The sequence below is a fragment of the Herpailurus yagouaroundi genome, unplaced genomic scaffold, assembly GCF_014898765.1.
Source record: "Herpailurus yagouaroundi ecotype Mexico unplaced genomic scaffold, PumYag 163, whole genome shotgun sequence".
NCBI lineage: Eukaryota > Metazoa > Chordata > Mammalia > Carnivora > Felidae > Herpailurus > Herpailurus yagouaroundi.
Window position 1 is genome coordinate 30,636,365 of NW_024412404.1, and position 17,646 is coordinate 30,654,010.

General features: G+C 40.6%; 1 protein-coding gene across 3 annotated transcripts in view; it reads right to left on the bottom strand.

The window, feature by feature from the left end:
• Positions 1-15,636, bottom strand: part of BMS1 (BMS1 ribosome biogenesis factor) — a 41,633-nt gene extending 25,997 nt beyond the window's left edge. For 2 of the 3 annotated variants that reach the window (XM_040485824.1, XM_040485822.1), the window contains exons 1-10: positions 15,510-15,636; positions 13,751-13,960; positions 12,603-12,793; positions 10,653-10,732; positions 6,171-6,359; positions 5,390-5,532; positions 4,525-4,646; positions 4,018-4,211; positions 2,330-2,469; positions 20-786 (exon numbers count right to left, since the gene is read on the bottom strand). In XM_040485824.1, the coding sequence (XP_040341758.1) occupies positions 20-786; positions 2,330-2,469; positions 4,018-4,211; positions 4,525-4,646; positions 5,390-5,532; positions 6,171-6,359; positions 10,653-10,732; positions 12,603-12,793; positions 13,751-13,926 (2,002 nt within the window). In that variant the 5' untranslated portion in view covers positions 13,927-13,960; positions 15,510-15,636. Of the gene's footprint in view, positions 1-19; positions 787-2,329; positions 2,470-4,017; positions 4,212-4,524; positions 4,647-5,389; positions 5,533-6,170; positions 6,360-10,652; positions 10,733-12,602; positions 12,794-13,750; positions 13,961-14,870; positions 14,975-15,509 lie in introns of those variants that run through there. The other variant, XM_040485823.1, reaches the window with a different exon arrangement.
• Positions 15,637-17,646: the final 2,010 nt, after the last annotated feature.

Consider the following 17,646-nt stretch of genomic DNA (forward strand, 5'->3'; position numbering starts at 1 on the left):
ACATTAAATTTAAGCACACCTGAAGTTTCTGTGGAATAGTTATTTTCTTCCTTGTAATCTTCTTCCTCTTTGAGTAAGTCTTCTACATCACTGGTCTCATCAATTAAGTTCTCTGACCCCAGTCTCTGACCACTGGCCACTTTAGAAGACTCTGGAAACTTTTTCTTAATAGCCTCTTCATTTTCTGAGTCCTCGTCCTCTGTACTGAGAGAGGAGCTTTCTTCAGTTTCATCCCCAGATGCAAATGCCTCTTCAGCTGTGCAATGACCTGAATCTGAAGTGGCGAGGGTTGCTTTTCTGATTGTCAAAGGATTCTCCAGATTCAAACTGTCACTCAAACCATTAGTTTGTAAAAGTCCTGGTTTACCACGGTCTCCAACAACCCTAGATTCTAAACTATCCCTCTCTCCTGAAGTGGAATCCTCTTCTTCACTGCTTTCATCAGCTTCCTCTGCGTCTCCTTCTTCCTCTGAACTCCTCTCAAGGTCATCATCACTATCAGCAAATGCTGGCAAATCCACCTCATTGTCTTCTTCCATCTCCTCAAGTCTCTGCCGTTTGACACCTTTACCCACCATATACATTTTATTAGTCATTTCAGCGTCTGCTTCCTCTTCCGATTCATCAGCACTAGAGCCATTTTCCAACCTGTCGCCTTCAGACATCTCTTCATCATCTTCTTCATCACTATCTCCAGACTCATCTTCCTCATCTCCAAAAATGGCTTTCCGACGCACTCGACCGGTTTCCAAATCTATCTGCCTTTCTTCTTTTGGCATCCAGTGTCTATATTACCAAGTAAACACAAAATAACTCAATTTGTACAATAACTGGCTACTCTAGGAATGGCAAGTCAATAATTATGCACAAAAATAGAAAATAATATCATGGAATGGTTATAAATAACACAGCATAGAAAGGAATGATTTGATAAAAACTAGAATATATGATATGCAAACTCATGCACAGTTCCTAATACCTCTCTTCAAACGAACTTACAGAGAATCAAAAGGTAAACTTCAAAAACAAAAATTCTGGCATTAGGGAAAAAGTGCTCCAAAGGGAAGTGACTGTTTAATCAATCTTTTAGAAGACTGATCTTTTTTTTTTTTTTTACGTAAAAAAAAAAGTTATTTTTGAGAGAGAAAAGAGCATGAGTAGTAGAAGGGGAGAGAGAGAAGGACATACAGAACCTGAAGCAGACTCTAGGCTCTGAGCCATCAGCACAGAGCCCAATGCGGGGTTCAAACTCACAGGACCATGAGATCATGACCTGAGCCGAAGTCAGACACTTACCCAACTGAGCCATTCAGGCATCCCAAGACTGACCATTTTCAAGCTCAAAATAGATGGTCCTTAAATGACTGACTCCAGATTCAAGGCAAGGAAAGTACAAAGTAAGCCTGGAACACATCCTATTGTGTCAAAAGCAGTGCTCAAAGGCTAACAGGGAAGTGCCAAAAGGACAGGAGACAGACTGAAGGGACCATACAGGCATGAAAAAAGAATGATAGCAATGGGATAATAACAAATGGAATTTTTTAAAAAGTCAATAGTCAACAGTGTTATTAAATAAAAAGGTGTAAGAGCTTCCTGTTAAAGAATGACAGCTAACAAATGTAAAAAGAATAACATATTAAGAATATTGTACTTATCTACCTTGCTATACCATCTGCTAGTTAGAGCAGATGAATGTTTCCAAAAAATTTTCCTTTGTTTGCATACATTTATAATAAATTCTAACCTAGATAATTTCAATCATTTTCAGACTGATTTTTTTATTGGGAGTCATACATAAATCACTACAATAAAACCAGAACATTCACTATGTATAAGGTATACAAATTCCCAACCCAGACTGAAAATAATTCACATGAGCTAGATATTAGTAGATACTGACCCAGAAGATAATATAAAACAATTTAAAGAAAACTTCTAGAGACAAGATATGTAGCTTCTCAACAGGCACCTGAACAAGCTTCCTTGCTCTGCCTGTACTAGTATTTGGCCACTAAGAGAAAGCCAAGTGGCCTCAGGTCTCCTAAGAAACCAAAAGCAACCTACAGAAAACCTTTTGTGACATCTGAGGAGTATTCTGGGCCTGCTAAAAACTGAATCTTGTATAATATTTCAAGAATACCTCCACGTAATGTCACATAACTGAAAAGCCCTCAGAAACATATGTACATATAAAGCAGAGCAAACAAAACAAAACCAGCTTGGAATGCATCCCACCAAAATGTATACTGATGGCAGAATTATGGGTGATATAATCTTATAATTATAGGTAACATATTTTTTATGAAAAACAGGAAAATGGTAAACTTACCCTTGATTATCTATATCCTCAGATCCCAGTGGTTTAGAATCAGAAAAAAGTGTCACTCTACTTGAAGCCATCTTGGCATCAATAGTGGAATGGGTGGAAATGAGGCTCTGTACCAGTTCATGGGTGGGCCTCACCTCGTCCTGTCAAGGCCACCAAGAAAGGGAAAGTGAGGAATACACAAGGATTCTGAAGAGAGACACACTGGTTGCAATCAGTTTCTCAAAATTATCCTAAACATAGTTCCTAAAATCATTTCTTACTGCCTCAAAAATAAATAAAAAGATAAAAAATAAAGAAAATTCTTACAACCAAGTCTAAAATTGACCTCTGTCTTCCTTAAACCTTTCCCAGTTCATGGAGTATACAACCTGATAACCTAAATACTTAGCTACACAAACCGTAAGTGCCAATGCTACAGAAAATATTTATTCTGGCCCAATAAAACCCCTCTGCAGAATAAAGAAATAAAAATCTGGAGTCCATTAAAAAAAATTCTGTCTTTTGATCCAAAATTTTCATCTCAAGGAATTTACTGCATAAAAAGATCCCTCCCAATAAGCAAAACTGAATAATCGAGGGTACTAAGTGAGGCAATGTTCAAACCAGGGGAATCTAGGGGTGACCCCCCGCCCCCCGCCACAGACTGCCAAGGGTTGGTTCAATAAACAAGGTTTATCCATACAGCAAAATATCACACAGCTCTAAAAAAAGACCAAAGCAGCTCTACAAATACTAACAGGGAACAATGGAATCACATATTCTTTGGTGCCCCCCTAAAGTTGCAAAAGCATTTAAAGTTGAAGCCCATATAACATTACTTCTGTCTCACAGACACCCCTACACACGAAGACCATATACGTACACAAATACATGGTATTGACATGTAATATGTAATAATCTAAATATACATAATATAATCTAGATAAATAAATATATGTTTAGAGAGAAAAATAAAAAAAGAGAAAGACCAAAAAGAGCTAAAAAACATACTGATATTGTGCAGGCATATTCCAGAGATACTGTGGGTACAGTTCTAAACTACCACAATAAAATGAGTCAAATGAATTTTTTGGTTTTCCAGTGCATATAAGAGTTAATGTTTATACTATACTGTAGTCTATTAAGTGTGCAATAGTATTATGTCTAAAAAAACAATGTGCATACTTTAATTAAAAATACTTTATTGCTAAAAAACGCTAATCATTATTTGAGCTTTCAGTAAGCGATAATCACTTATCACAGCTCACTGTAACAAACATAATAATGAAAACAATCGTTAGAATTGCCTTAATGTGACAGAGACACAAAGTGAGCAAATGCTGTTGGAAAAAATGGCATCAACAGACTTGTTCGAAACAGGGTTGCCACAAACCTTCAATTTGTAAAAAAGGCAAATTTTTGGCAAAATGCAATAAAGCAAAGCACAATAAAATGAGGTATGCTTGTGTAGAGAGAGACGGGAAGTACAAGTACAAACCGCATGCAATGTTCACACTAGAAGACCTAGGATCCCCTGTGTGTACTGGCAACAGAATGGAGGACATGACTTTTAGTTTCTCCTTGGTAAAACTACATCATCTGTATATTTACAATACGCATTGTGGTTTTTACCGTAATTACAAATAGAGATAAAAAAGGCTTCAGTATGTAAAAGCTGACTACATCACTTCCTGTGACTTTCCTCTCACCGATTCCTGGAAGCCATGGCTGCCACCAAGATCAACATAGACCGCATCTTTGTCATACAGCACACCACCAACTCCAGACAGCGGCGCATAAACCAACTTCTCTTTCTCATTTAAACAGCGCTTCTTTTGTTGTTCAGGAAGCGCACAGGGGTCTGGGAGGAAACTGACGTCACTCACAGCAAAATCTCCTACACCTGGAAGACAGACACAGAAAGCTTCAGCTATAGGCGTATCAACTGTTGGCAAAAATGGCCCACAGTTGGAAGACTTCAACCACAAGGGTATCATCTGACACTGGTCCTGTGCCTCTCTAGCTAGCTGACACCATCAGAGCAGAGGGATTTGGTCAACTCAACACCTTTGTGAGCTGAGGCAGAGTCGGGTTAGTCTTAAAACTTCTAGCAATGTAGCTCTATCTTGCTTGGCCATTTTTCAGCTTTCCTGCGAAATGAAGCAAGCCATCCTAATGGTTCTACAAATACGGTATATTTTATAACAAAACGATACCTGGCATGTGAATTTGGCTTTTACTTTTCAAGTGTGCTCCTCTTAAATAACCATAAAGAGATACTTTTCGGTCACACTTGATATTTTTTCGAATATCTTCTGGGTTTGTCAAATCTTCCATCCTAGAAAAATAAAACCCAATCATATAGCAGAAATAAATGTCAAAGTTCTTGTACCTCCCTTCACATGTCAAAGATGGATCAAATTCACTAGTTCACTAAACATATTGTTTAGAAAATTATAGAAAATACAGAAAAAATGAAGCACAGTTCACCATCTACCAGAGGAAAAGAAGCAAACAAATGATTGTATCACTCTTAGGCTTTATGTGATATACGTTCTGTGAATAAGACACCAGAAATGGGAAATAATGCGCAACAGGAGTCAAGAAGAGATTAGAACATATCCAGAAAACCCCTTCATGGAAGAAGATTAAGCTTTAACCTGAATTTTTTTGGTGTGCCTTGAATTCTGGCAAGTAGAGAAAAGGGATTCCAGGCTGAGAAGACAATTTGATAAAAGGCATAATGGAAAGAAAGCACAGGACACACCTGGGTGACTGGAGCACAATGATTCAAAGACAGTTATCACTGAAAATTAAGGTTCAAAAAGCAGGATAGGACCACATCTTATAGCCTTAAATGCTCCAAAATCCTCACATTTTTCTAAATGTTTCATACTTTACTCCTGAAGCCACAGCACCTTTTAGGTAATGATACAAAGAAGTAGATCTCTTCCACCAACTACAATGCCCCCTTACTATTAAAAAATAAGCACAAAGTAAGCTCTATTACTGCTCTTTTTCTAACCTTTGTAGCTTTGAAATATATGGGCCAGGAAGAAAAACTTCACATGCAGTTTTTACCTGTCTGCCAGGATATAGGGATGAGAGGTCTGCCACGTAAGAGGCCTAAACTTCATAACTGTAATAAAACGGCCCAGATTGTGAATTTCTTGGTTTTGATATTCTCCATGTACCATTCCAGAAAGGTAGAACAGCTTAGCACCCTAAACATTAAAAAAGCCAAAAATTAAATTTCAATTAAATTCTTGTCAATACTACATCAAAATAAAGATGTGTAAATAAGACGCAATCTTAAGGGAGACTTCTGGCATGCCACTTCTCAATGTTTCCTGAACTTCTCCGCCTCTTTCAGGACTCATCTTGTTAAGGCTTAGTACAGTCAGAACTGCAAATACATTTAGCTTCAAGACTGCTCTCCAGCCAAGCAGTGGTGTCTGGAGTATTGCATGGAGAGGGCAGTGAGGCTCCTAGACACATGAAAAATTCTATGACGCTGAGCCACAGCAGTATGCAGGGGAGGGTGGAGTGGCGATATGTATGCACTGTAGTTGCTGGTCCTATAATTAGGAGAAACTTCTGACAAACTCTTTTAAACAACCACAAATGTAAAATACTTAGAGCCAGATACTGCGTGGTGCTGGGGGGCTACAGAGTAAAAGAGATACACCAAAAGATCTGAAATACAGACTATTTTGAGAAAAAATTGATATATAAGAACAGATATATAAAGGAAATTCCAAAGGTGAATCCTGAAGGGATGTTTGTTAAGCTCTCCTACTCCTCCTATTTTTTTTTTTTTAAGATTATAGTGTTAGTATTAAAAAACTAATTCTCTTCCTACCGGGTAAACTTCTGTCCAGAACCGGTGTTTTAATCGCTTCTTTGTCTTCTTCAGTTGTTTATTATACTTAAAGGAATCTAAGTGAGTGAGAACGCCCATAATTTTAGGAAACCCATGTACTTGACAGATGTTTAGAAACTCAAATGTTTCCATTTCAAAACCAAAGCTGGCATCTATAAGCATCAGAACCTAAAAACAGAAAACACAATTACTCAAGGAAACTACCCAAAATAGACCATAAGCAAACTATGGTCTGTGGACAAAATCTGAGCCATGACCTATTTTATAACTAAAGTTTTATTGGAACACAGCCACATTAATGTATTTATGTATTGTCTACCCCTGTGTCTGCACTCCAACTACAAAGTAAGTAGTTGTAAGAGAAAGTATGACCCGCAAAGCTTAAGATATTTACCATCTGGCCCTTTACAGAAAAAGTTTGCCAACTCCTATTCTAGACTAAATCAAAGCATTACTTAGGGATCATCATGACAGAGAAAATACTACCCTCTGACATTCCCCAAAAGGCAACCATGAGGCAATAACCACCACAATATAAATTTCCACTTCAAGAATTTGGATATATTAGAAATAACTCAGAAAAAGCTAGGTCTAACTTGCCCCTCACCTGGAAAAGCCCTCACTTCAAGAAATAAAGTTTTGTGTAAGGTATTTTTAAGCCAAATAACAGGTCTCTAACAGGAAAACCAAATAACAGATCTCTGACATCCAGAAAATGGGAGAAAGTGGTAATCAATGAAAAATAGCAAAAATATAAGAAAATCATTTTCGTTTCAGTCTTCTAACAGAGGAAAAAAAAAGTTGCTGGGAGATATACAGTAGGAAAACTCTTCTATGTTAATTTGTAACATGCAATTGCTCAGACACTAAAAAAAGCTTCCAGTTTAGAATCCGAAAATAGTAAAGTTATGAATGCTAAGAAAATAGAAGCATATAAGACAATCTTTAAAATTTTGACTCTTCTGGGGCACCTGGGTGGCTCAGTCAGTTAAGTACCTGACTCTTGATTTTGGCTCAGGTCATGACCTTACAGTTTGAGAGTTCGAGCCCCATGTTGGGCTCTGTACTGGCAGTGTGGAGCCTGCTTGGGATTTTCTGTCTCCCTTACTCTCTGCCCCTCCCCTGCTGGCTCTCTCTCTCTCTTAAAAACAAATATACATTAAAAAATAACAATAAAATTTTGACTCGTCAAACATGCAAAATAACTTCAGAGCTGATTCTTCTAGAAGTAAGAAACTTCCAGTTTTAACAACATATTAAAGACATCTCTGTTCTCACCTTTTTGTAGCTAATTCAAAAAACCACACACACAAAACCAGGAAAACTTATCTTTGGTTAAATTAAGGAACAGTCATAATCCTAAAGCACAAAATACATGAAGGTGGGCCACCAAGCACTACGAGAAAATGCAGCCGCCACTGCAGACCGCAGGCCAAGCTGGCGCAGTTCTTCCTCGCCACTGGACCAGGCTGAAGGTGAGTGAGCTTGCAGTAGAGTATCACCACACCCCATCTGACACCATAGCGTGCCAAGGGGCAAGTGGTTCGTTGTAGAATCACAAGAATAGGTAGCAAACAGTCCTTTAGCGGACAATCTTGTCAACTAAAGATAAATGAAGCCTGTATTATTCCTTCAATGCACACACGTGCACATATACATAAATCCATGTATTGTATGTGTCTTTGCTGGGACTTAGGAGGCTTTATGACAGACAACCCAGAGCAGAGCGATCAACATAAGACAAGTTAAAAAAATTATGGTACACACAATGAAATACTTAAAAAGAATGAAGTTGAGCTATAGTACTTACATGCCTTTAAGACACATTAAATGAAAAAAAGCAAAGTACAGAACCGTGTATATAATAAACAGTGTGCGCTTTAAAAGGGTTGCATGTAGGGGCGCCTGGGTGGCGCAGTCGGTTAAGCGTCCGACTTCAGCCAGGTCACGATCTCGCGGTCTGTGAGTTCGAGCCCCGCGTCAGGCTCTGGGCTGATGGCTCAGAGCCTGGAGCCTGTTTCCGATTCTGTGTCTCCCTCTCTCTCTGCCCCTCCCCCGTTCATGCTCTGTCTCTGTCCCAAAAATAAATAAAAAAAAAAGTTGAAAAAAAAAAAGAAAAAAAAAAGGGTTGCATGTGTATTTCCATACATATCTAGAAGAATACTGCTTTGAGGGAAACTGAGAGACCAGGGGTCAGAGCAGGAAAAACACGCATTGTACCCTGTAGTATAGTTTGAATATTTACCAAATACATGGGTTCCTAATTTTTTTTTTTTTAACGTTTATTTATTTTTGAGACAGAGAGAGACACAGCATGAATGGGGGAGGGGCAGAGAGAGAGGGAGACACAGAATCGGAAACAGGCTCCAGGCTCTGAGCCATCAGCCCAGAGCCCGACGCGGGGCTCGAACTCGCGGACCGCGAGATCGTGACCTGAGCTGAAGTCGGATGCTTAACCGACTGAGCCACCCAGGCGCCCCCATGGGTTCCTAAATCTTAAAAAAAGATGTATATGAAAAATATCTTTCTTAATATGTGTATGCTTTTTGTACTTAGGGATTTGGTATATTTTACACGAAAAACAAACCAATGGAAAAAAAACAAACAAAAAACAATGACTTACACGCGAATCTACTTTAATCATTTCAAAAACACAAGATTTAATATGTTTATACTATTTTTTACTGACAATAACACTTATTTTTATTAATAGTAGCATTATATTAATAGTAGCATTCAAAATTTGAATGGTATTTAGTTTTCTGATATTATAATGGCACAGCTATAACATTCACATTAAATTACTTTTTATTTTCTATTTTAGAAGACTTCCTAGGCCACAGGATAAAATCTGTAGCTCTTGGTCACCAAGCAGCTTTCCAGAAATTGTTGAATCAAAAACCAACAAAAAGAGGCCTCTGTTACTCCAATCTTCCTAATCAATACGGCCTTACGTTTTTTTTAATTGGATTTATTTTTGTTAATTTAAAATGTAACTAGGAACACTTGGTTGAGCGTCCAACTCTGGATTTCAGCTCAAGTCATGATTTCACGGTTCGTGGGTTCAAGCCCTGCATCGGGCTCTGCGCTGACAGTTCGGAGCCTGCTTGGGATTCTCTCTCTCTCTCTCTCTCTCTCTCTCTCTCTCTCTCTCTCCCCTTCCCCTGCTCATGCTTGCTCTCTCTCTCTCAAAATAAATAATCTTAAAAAAAAAGTTAATGAACATTACCACTAAATGTAATCAAAGCTACACAATTTCCATATGCTGCATACTATCTAGATTTTTTATTATAAATTCTGACAACTTCTCAAAGGCAACTCATGTACTTATATTGTCACAATCATTAAGAACGGAAGTTCTGGGGGCACCTGGGTGGCTGAGTCAATTAAGCGTCTGACTCTTGATTTCAGCTCAGGTCATGATCTCACGGTTCATGGGTTTAAGCCCTGCATCAGGCTCTGTGCTCACAGCTCTGAGCCTGCTTAGGATTCTCTCTCTCCATCTCTCTTTGCCCCTCCCCTGCTCATGCTTGCTCTCTCTCTCTCAAAATAAACAAATACACTTCAAAGAAAAAAGAACTTAATGAAGATTACCATTAAATGCAATCAAAGCTACACAATTTCCATATGCTGCATTCTGTCTAGATTTTTTATCATAAATTCTGACAACTTCTCCAAGGCAACTCATGTACTTATTTTGTCATAATCATTAAGAATGGAGGTTCTGGGGGCACCTGGGTGGCTCAGTCAATTAAGCATCTGATTCTTGATTTCAGCTCAGGTCATGATCTCATGGTTTGTGGTTTTGAGCCCTGTGTCGGGCTCTGTGCTGACAGTGCAGAGCCTGCTTAGGATTCTCTCTCTCCCTCTCTCTCTGCCCCACTCCCAACTCACTTGTGCGTGCGCTCTCTCTCTCTCTCTCTCAAAATGAATACATAAATTAAAAAAAAAAACTAAAAAGAAAAAAGAACAAAGGTTCTGGCTCCATCAAGAGCAGAGTCCCCATCCTCAGACAAACTACTTAACTTTTAGGACCTCCATTTCATCCTATGTAAACTAGAGAAAATACCTACTTACCTCCAGGACATACTGGGGGATTAGATGAACTAAATTTCCAGAAAGGTGTTAGCACAGTGCCTCATAAGAGTCCAAGAAATAGTATTTACTATTATATATTTGTATGTCAGTATGTCTATCTATATATCTTAATTAGCAACGATCATTAAATGTTTTGTCTGTAATTTGCTTTTAGATTTGAGAATACATTTCAATGTGCATATTCCATTTTTATTATAACAATATCATCATCATCAATTCAAACACATCTATGGTATCCCTGATTAGACTCATCATTCCTTTAATAATTGTATGCCTTTCTTTCCTTCAACATAAGATATAAAATAATCTACCACACTGTTGTTAAATCCTCCTCAGAAGTTCAGACTGTCCCTACTGACTTACCAAATCTGCCACTTTAGCCAGATCAATCATCATATTAATGTCACACCCACATTCAATGATGGTAAGTCTGCGCTTTTTACCTATAAAAGACAAAAAGTTTCCTTCTAAAAAAATCTTGGAAAAATGTAGCTATTAACGCTAATTACTATTTTAAATTGTATCCAGTAAAGTACCATACACACTTACAGAAAGTATACCAGAAGTTCAATTTTATGAGAGAAAACTAATAAATTCCACCTTTGTTTTCTTGCTATCTATATTCTTTAATTATAAATAATACCAAAAGTCTATGTACAAGAATAAAGTGCTCAAATAGGGAAAATTCTGACTGGAATGGACACACAAGAAAGCTTCATGCTGACCGTGATCCTGCTGTTCAGCAGCAGGCCAACATTTCGTTCTTTAACAAAGTTTCCCATGTTCTCACTATAGCTAAAAACATCCTCAAACCTAATGTAACAGAATCTTCACGGAACAATCGTTATTTCTAAATTAAAAGAAATCAGTCTGCTACTCTTGATCTCGGAGTCACGAGTTTGAGCCCCAAGTTGGAGTTAGAGATTACTTAAAAAAAAATTAGGGTGGGGGCGCCTGGGTGGTGCAGTCGGTTAAGCGTCTGACTTCAGCCAGGTCATGATCTCGCGGTCTGTGAGTTTGAGCCCCGCGTCGGGCTCTGGGCTGATGGCTCAGAGCCTGGAGCCTGTTTCCGATTCTGTGTCTCCCTCTCTCTCTGCCCCTCCCCCGTTCATGCTCTGTCTCTCTCTGTCCCAAAAATAAATTAAAAACGTTGAAAAAAAAAATTAAAAAAAAAAAATTAGTGTGTCTGGGTGGCTCAATTATGAAGCATCTGATTTCAGCTCAGGTCATGACCTCACAGTTTGTGAGTTCAAGCCCTGCTGTAGGTGAGCACGAGCCCCACATCGGATGAGCACAAGCCCAGCTTCAGGTGAGCTTGAGCCTTGCTTCAGGTGAGCTCGAACCCCACTTCTAGTGAACATGAGCCCCACTCTGGGTGAGCCCTGCTCCTCTCTCTCACTATCCCTTGTGGGATTCTCTCCCCCTGCCTCTCTCTCTCTCTCTCTGCACCTCACTCACTTGTGCCCTCTTTCTCTCTCAAAAAGAAAAAAAAAAAAAAAAAAAGGGGGCACCTGGCTGTTTAGCCAGAGCATGCAACTCTTGATCTCAGAGTCAGGAGTTCAAGCCCCACAATGGGGGTAGAGTTTACTTAAAAGAAAAACAAACAAACAAACAAAAAAAAAACAGAAAGAAAGAAAACAAAATCAGTTAAAATGATAGAAATGCCTTTAAGATAAAGAAAAGTCTCAATCCAACTACATTACTGCTACAGTAAGAATTTCAGAAGCACCTAGCTGGCTCAGTAGGTGGAGTGTGCGACTCTTGATCTCAGGGTTGTGAGTATGAGCCCCATGTTGGGTAAAGAGATTACTTAAAAATAAAATCTTTAAAACACCAACACCACCAACAACAAAGAAATCTTACATTCTTCCATTGACATTTTGGGAATTTGTTTCACTTTCCCTCAAACAGAAATGTCACCATCTCCCAGAGCAGGCAGATTCTCACAGAAAAAGAGAGGAAAACTCCCTTACTTCCATAACAATGTGGCTTCATGAGGGCGAGCAGGTATGCCTGACATACTAGAGATACTCACTCCCTGTTAAAAGAAGGTGGTCACCAGGACCAACCCAGGGTGCCCAGGTCTGCCAAACCTTTCATAGATAGCAAATCCATGTAGCAGTGAGAATAGGGTATACATCTACATCATTATTATTTTTGGGAATCCATCCTTTTCTGAAGCTACAGTCAATTCAGCACAAGAGAAGTAATATGAAGTGACAATATTACTTTAACATTTATAAATGTTCAACAAAGCCAAGCCTGTCCCTCAGACAACATATGCCATATCAGCCTGGGGTAGCACGCTCCTACCTGACACGATCGTAACAGGGCCTCTGATCTCTGTCAGTTTCTGCCTAGTGAAGTTCCGAATTAGGCACTGGATCAAAGTGCTCTTTCCAACTTTTGGAGGCCCCATCACCACTACCACTATTGGTGGGGGCTCTAATGGAGTTCGATCAACCACTGGAATGTGATGCTTTTTGGTCTTCAAATCCTGAGTCCTATTTGTAAAAAGAAAAAAAAAAAGTAAATCCACTTTCAAAATATGAAGGACATCATCCTTATAACGATTTTTAAAAAGACAGCAGAACAGACAACATGGATACAACTAATTGGTTAACTTCTAGGCCCAATCCAAATGACCCCTTCAGTAAATACATAACAAACTGACTTTGACAATACAAAGTACTGAAAACTACAGACAACTTAAATCTAATTGTTTTACTAGATGACTGTAATGGTTTAAAAAAAAAAAAAAGGTAAACATGCAGGCAGAAGATCACAATGAATAGCAGCAGAGGCTTTCAAGTTAAATTTGGCTCTCCTATAAGGAGAATTTAATTCAGCAATGTTTAAAGTACACTGCCTTGCATATAATAAGGACTCATTAAATAAAGCTACTTATTACTATGAGTTATATGAAACAAATTCAGAAAAAAACACAAGCACACCTATTACTACAGAACAAACAAATTCTATAAAAAACTCAGAAGCTTTTCTCTTGGGCAAAAAAAAGCCAATCAACAGGCTGATACTGGAGGCAAAGTGGCTTCCACAGGGAAGACTACATGTTCCCATTTTAGTAAAAGGAATATCGCATGTATCTTCATGTCCTTCAAAGTTGTTACAGACTCAGGAATCCAAGCATCATCTGGGGAGGCGCCTTGGTGGCTCAGTCGGTTAAGTGTCCGACTCTTGGTTTCGGCTCAGGTCATGATCTCACAGCTTTGTGGGTTCAAGCCCCACATCAGGCTCTGCCCTGGCAGGGTGGGGCCAGCTTGGGATTCTCTCTGTCTCTCTCTCTGTCTCTCTCTCTCTCTCTCCTCTCTCCTCTCTCTCTCTGTCCCTCCCTCACTTGTGCTGTCTCTGTCTCTCTCAATATAAATAAATAAAGCCTAAAAAAAAAAAATAAGAATAAAAAGGATAAATGGAAAAACAGCTAGACCCCAGCTAAATACCTGTGAAAGGATCGAGCCATCCGCACAGCAGACTGTACTGCAAAGGCTTTGGGGTTTCTCTTCCGGGCATCTTCCTCATCTCCAATTTGGAGATCCTGCAGATGCCGTTTCTTCTTCTTCTCAGCTTTGGGCCCACTGTTTTTCTTTCTGTGTTTCTTCTGGTCCTTAGTCTCCATAGTGGCTTTTTACCAATTCACAAGTAACTCTAACCTACATTGATGAGGCAGGGATGGGGGAAGCATTTTACAATCCAGACAACACCCAAGGAAAAAGTAAATTTCATTTATTTCTTTAGGAAGAGATATGTGTTCACACAAGGATAGAAACTGCTTAATACTATCCCTAATTTCAATTCTCTGTTATGCTAGAATTAGATTTGTTAGTTACTTCTGCTTAAGTTACTTTTTATTCATCTTAAGTGTCTATATCAGCACTACCCATTTCTTCAATGATGCAAATACTCCATTGTATCTATACTTTCACACTGGCCACTAACCACGTGTGGCTTTGAGAATTTAAAATGTATCCAGTGAAACTGAAACACTGAAATTGTATATAATTTTAGTTAATTCCATTCTAAATTTAAATAGCCATATGTGACTAGTAGTTACCATACTGGACAGCTCAGCACCTAATATCAATTGGACTAACGAAGTGGTTTCCAAACTTAAAGTATTTTGAAGACATTTTCTTTTTAAAACTTAAAGCATTTTAATGAACCTCCAACATGATAGCAGTGTTACTTTCTAGTACCTGTTGATACTGTAAAATTTTTAAATTATAATAATCACGTATATACATTTAAACAAAAACAGTAACATCTACATGTGTAAGTTATGGCTGGTTGTGGAGGATGCCTGGAGACCACACGGATTTGCAGAAACCCTTACAAACATTTCTGAGCATCCCGGGAATTCATAGCCCATTAATTGAGAACCACCAGATTTAGTGAGCTTTTTAAGGAAACCAGGCTGTATACAATCTGAGCGCTTGGTTAATTAAAACAAAACAAAAAGTCTCTTCACTCAGTTAAGGCACTGAATTAATTTCAGCTCAATAAATACTCGTGTCTGCCTATGATGTACGAGGCATTTTGCCAGGAGGGGACGACAGCTGTTACCTGACTAGCAAAGGAAATCCAAACCACTATCTTCCATGCCACGCAGTAAGGGCGAAGTCAGAAGGCTGAACTTAGGCGATCAGAGATTTCCCACGGGCACGCACCAGCGCAAACAGAAAGTCCACGTATATACCAGCATAACGTCAAGAAACACTACCCAGGAGTGAGGGGAGCCGAGTTCAGGGAACGCTTTGAAACTAAACAGCTATGTGATTTCGGGGCATTATTTTTCTTCTCTATTTTGTTTTGGTCCGGAACTTGTACTGACACTTTTCGCACTTTCAGGACTGGGTGGGGGGAGGCGGAGAGGGATGGGAAAAGCACAACTGGGAATCAACAGATGTAGCTCAGGTCTGAGCCACCTGCTAGGATTACCCCGCCAAGAAAAAACTTCTCACTTCTCCCTGTCACCTCCCCACCCTGTGCCGACTCTCCGCACGAATTCATTCAGCCATTCCCAACGACCTCGCAGCAAGTCTCCGGCAGGTACGACGTGTGACTCTCCACCTGAGCGCCTGAGGCGCTCTTTGGGGGCAAAGACTGTCCTGAAGGACCTCGCCAAGTGCGACTAGCAAAGCTCTTAGAATCCCAGGTCCCGGGACCCCACCACCTCCGCCTCCCCTAGCCCGCGGCCGTTACCGGGTTCACAACTGCTTCTTCTCAAGTCCGCATGGACAGCGCCGGAAACGGAAATGCGCCCTACGCGCGGACTAAACACGCCGGCAGGAAACAGAGAGGCAAAAGAAAGAGACCGACGCAAGGGCGAGTCTGGGAAAAGCCTGAAGAAAGGCTCCTGATTGGCTGAGGAGGGGCGCAGGAGACGACTGCGCGCTGCGATCCAACCTGAAGCCACGCCCCGTGCCGCCGAGCTTCCTGTCTGGCGGGGACCGCCGCCGCACTGCGAATACTGGGATTCAGGGTCCCGTGCGTCCCGCTCGCCCGGGATCCCCGGAGGCTGTGCTGACAGTGCGGCCTGGAGTTCGTTCGTTGGTGCGGGATGAAAGACGAAGTAATATATTAGTCCTGGTCAACCGGAGTCACGGCACCCGTCCCCTCTAAATGCCAATGGCATCGCGTCCCTCCGTGGCCTAATGGAATATCCCACGGTTTGGGAGTCTCCCTGACACATTTGCCTGCCCTTCCTTAAAGATGACAAGAGCTGGAGGCGCCTGGGTGGCTCAGTCTGTTAAGCGTCCGACTTCAGCTCAGGTCATGATCTCACAGTCCGTAAGTTCAAGCCCTGCGTTGGGCTCTGTGCTGACAGTTTAAATCCTGGATCCTGCTTCAGATTCTGTCTCCTCTCTCTCTGCCCCTCCCCTCCTCATGCTCTGTCTCTCTGTGTCGCAAAAATAAATAAAAACATTAAAAAAAATATTTTTTAAAGATGACAAGGGCTGACCATTTCTCGGACTTTTCTTTTTTTTAATGTTTTATTTATTCTTGAGAGAGACAGAGTACAAACGGGGGAGGGGCAGAGCGAGAGAGGGACACACAATCCTAGCAGGCTCCAGGCTCTGAGCTGTCAGCACAGAGCCGATGCTAGACTAGACCTCATAAGCCATGAGATCACAATCTGAGCTGAAGTCCACGCCCAACCGATTGAGCCACCCAGGAGCCCCTCTCGGACTTCTTTAGTGCTGTAATTCCCGGGTTTTGCCAGCACCAACAGACTCAGGGAAGTGACAAACATCATCAGTTTTTACTGGACCATTCCCATCATCATAAAATATGCAGCTATTTCTCTCCTCTTCCAAAACAAACTCCTCTCGGTTCCATTTTCTGTAGCAGACACCACACCTTTTCTCCGTGCCCCTTTGTAGCAAAATTTCACAAAAGAATTGTCAATATGTTCTCCAGTTTCTCTCCTCCTATTCTCTATTAGATTCTCTGCGCCGAGCACACCACCCACAATCTTGGCTGCTCCTTCTCAGTAGCCTTTGCTGAAGATTCTTCCACTCCTACCTGACATGCTTAAGTTAAAGACAACCCACAGGGCTCAGCCTTTGGTCTTCTTTTGTGTCTCTACTTATTTCCTAGGTGATCTCATTCTGTGGTGTGATTTTATATGTCACCTGTATCAGTTAATGTATTGTATCTCGGCTACAAATTCATTCTTCATTGCCTACTTCGCAAACATTTTTCCTTTGACGCTGGCATATATGTTAAGGTTTGTCAGTAGAGGGCAGTGGAGAGACCTTGTAGGAGCAAGCTTTCCGGTCCTGCTCTGCTCCTTGGTCAGGATTCTGTAGATGGGTCATTTCTCCAGGGCCAGCTCCTCCAGTATGTGATGGCCAGCAGTGCCCCACTCTTTCTCCACGTTCCTCCACCTCCTGGAATTTTTGTCATGGAGTGACTCCCCTGAGACACTTACCTTTTCTGTAGCACCCGGAGAGGGATTTCCAAGTTCCAGTGGTGCAGCATCATAGGGACCACCCTGACACCAGTGGGCCATGGCCATACCCCTTCAATGAGGTCTAGCTCTCCACAGGTGGAGGTTGGGGGTGAGGAGTGGGATTGTTCCTGGGCCCCTCTATCTCTGTCCTAGGGTAGTAGCTGCTCCTCAAATCTGCTATTCTTAATATTCTTTAGAGTTCTCTTCTTACTAGCCCATACCCCATTGCTCAAATCCCCTGTTGTAGCTAGTACATTTTAATGTAAACTTTCCCTGTTCAAATTACAGTGTAGTTTCTCTTTCCTAATTAGACCTTTAAAATACACCATCATTTGCCAACAACTCCCATATTTATATCAATGACTCAGACCTCTTTCTTGAACC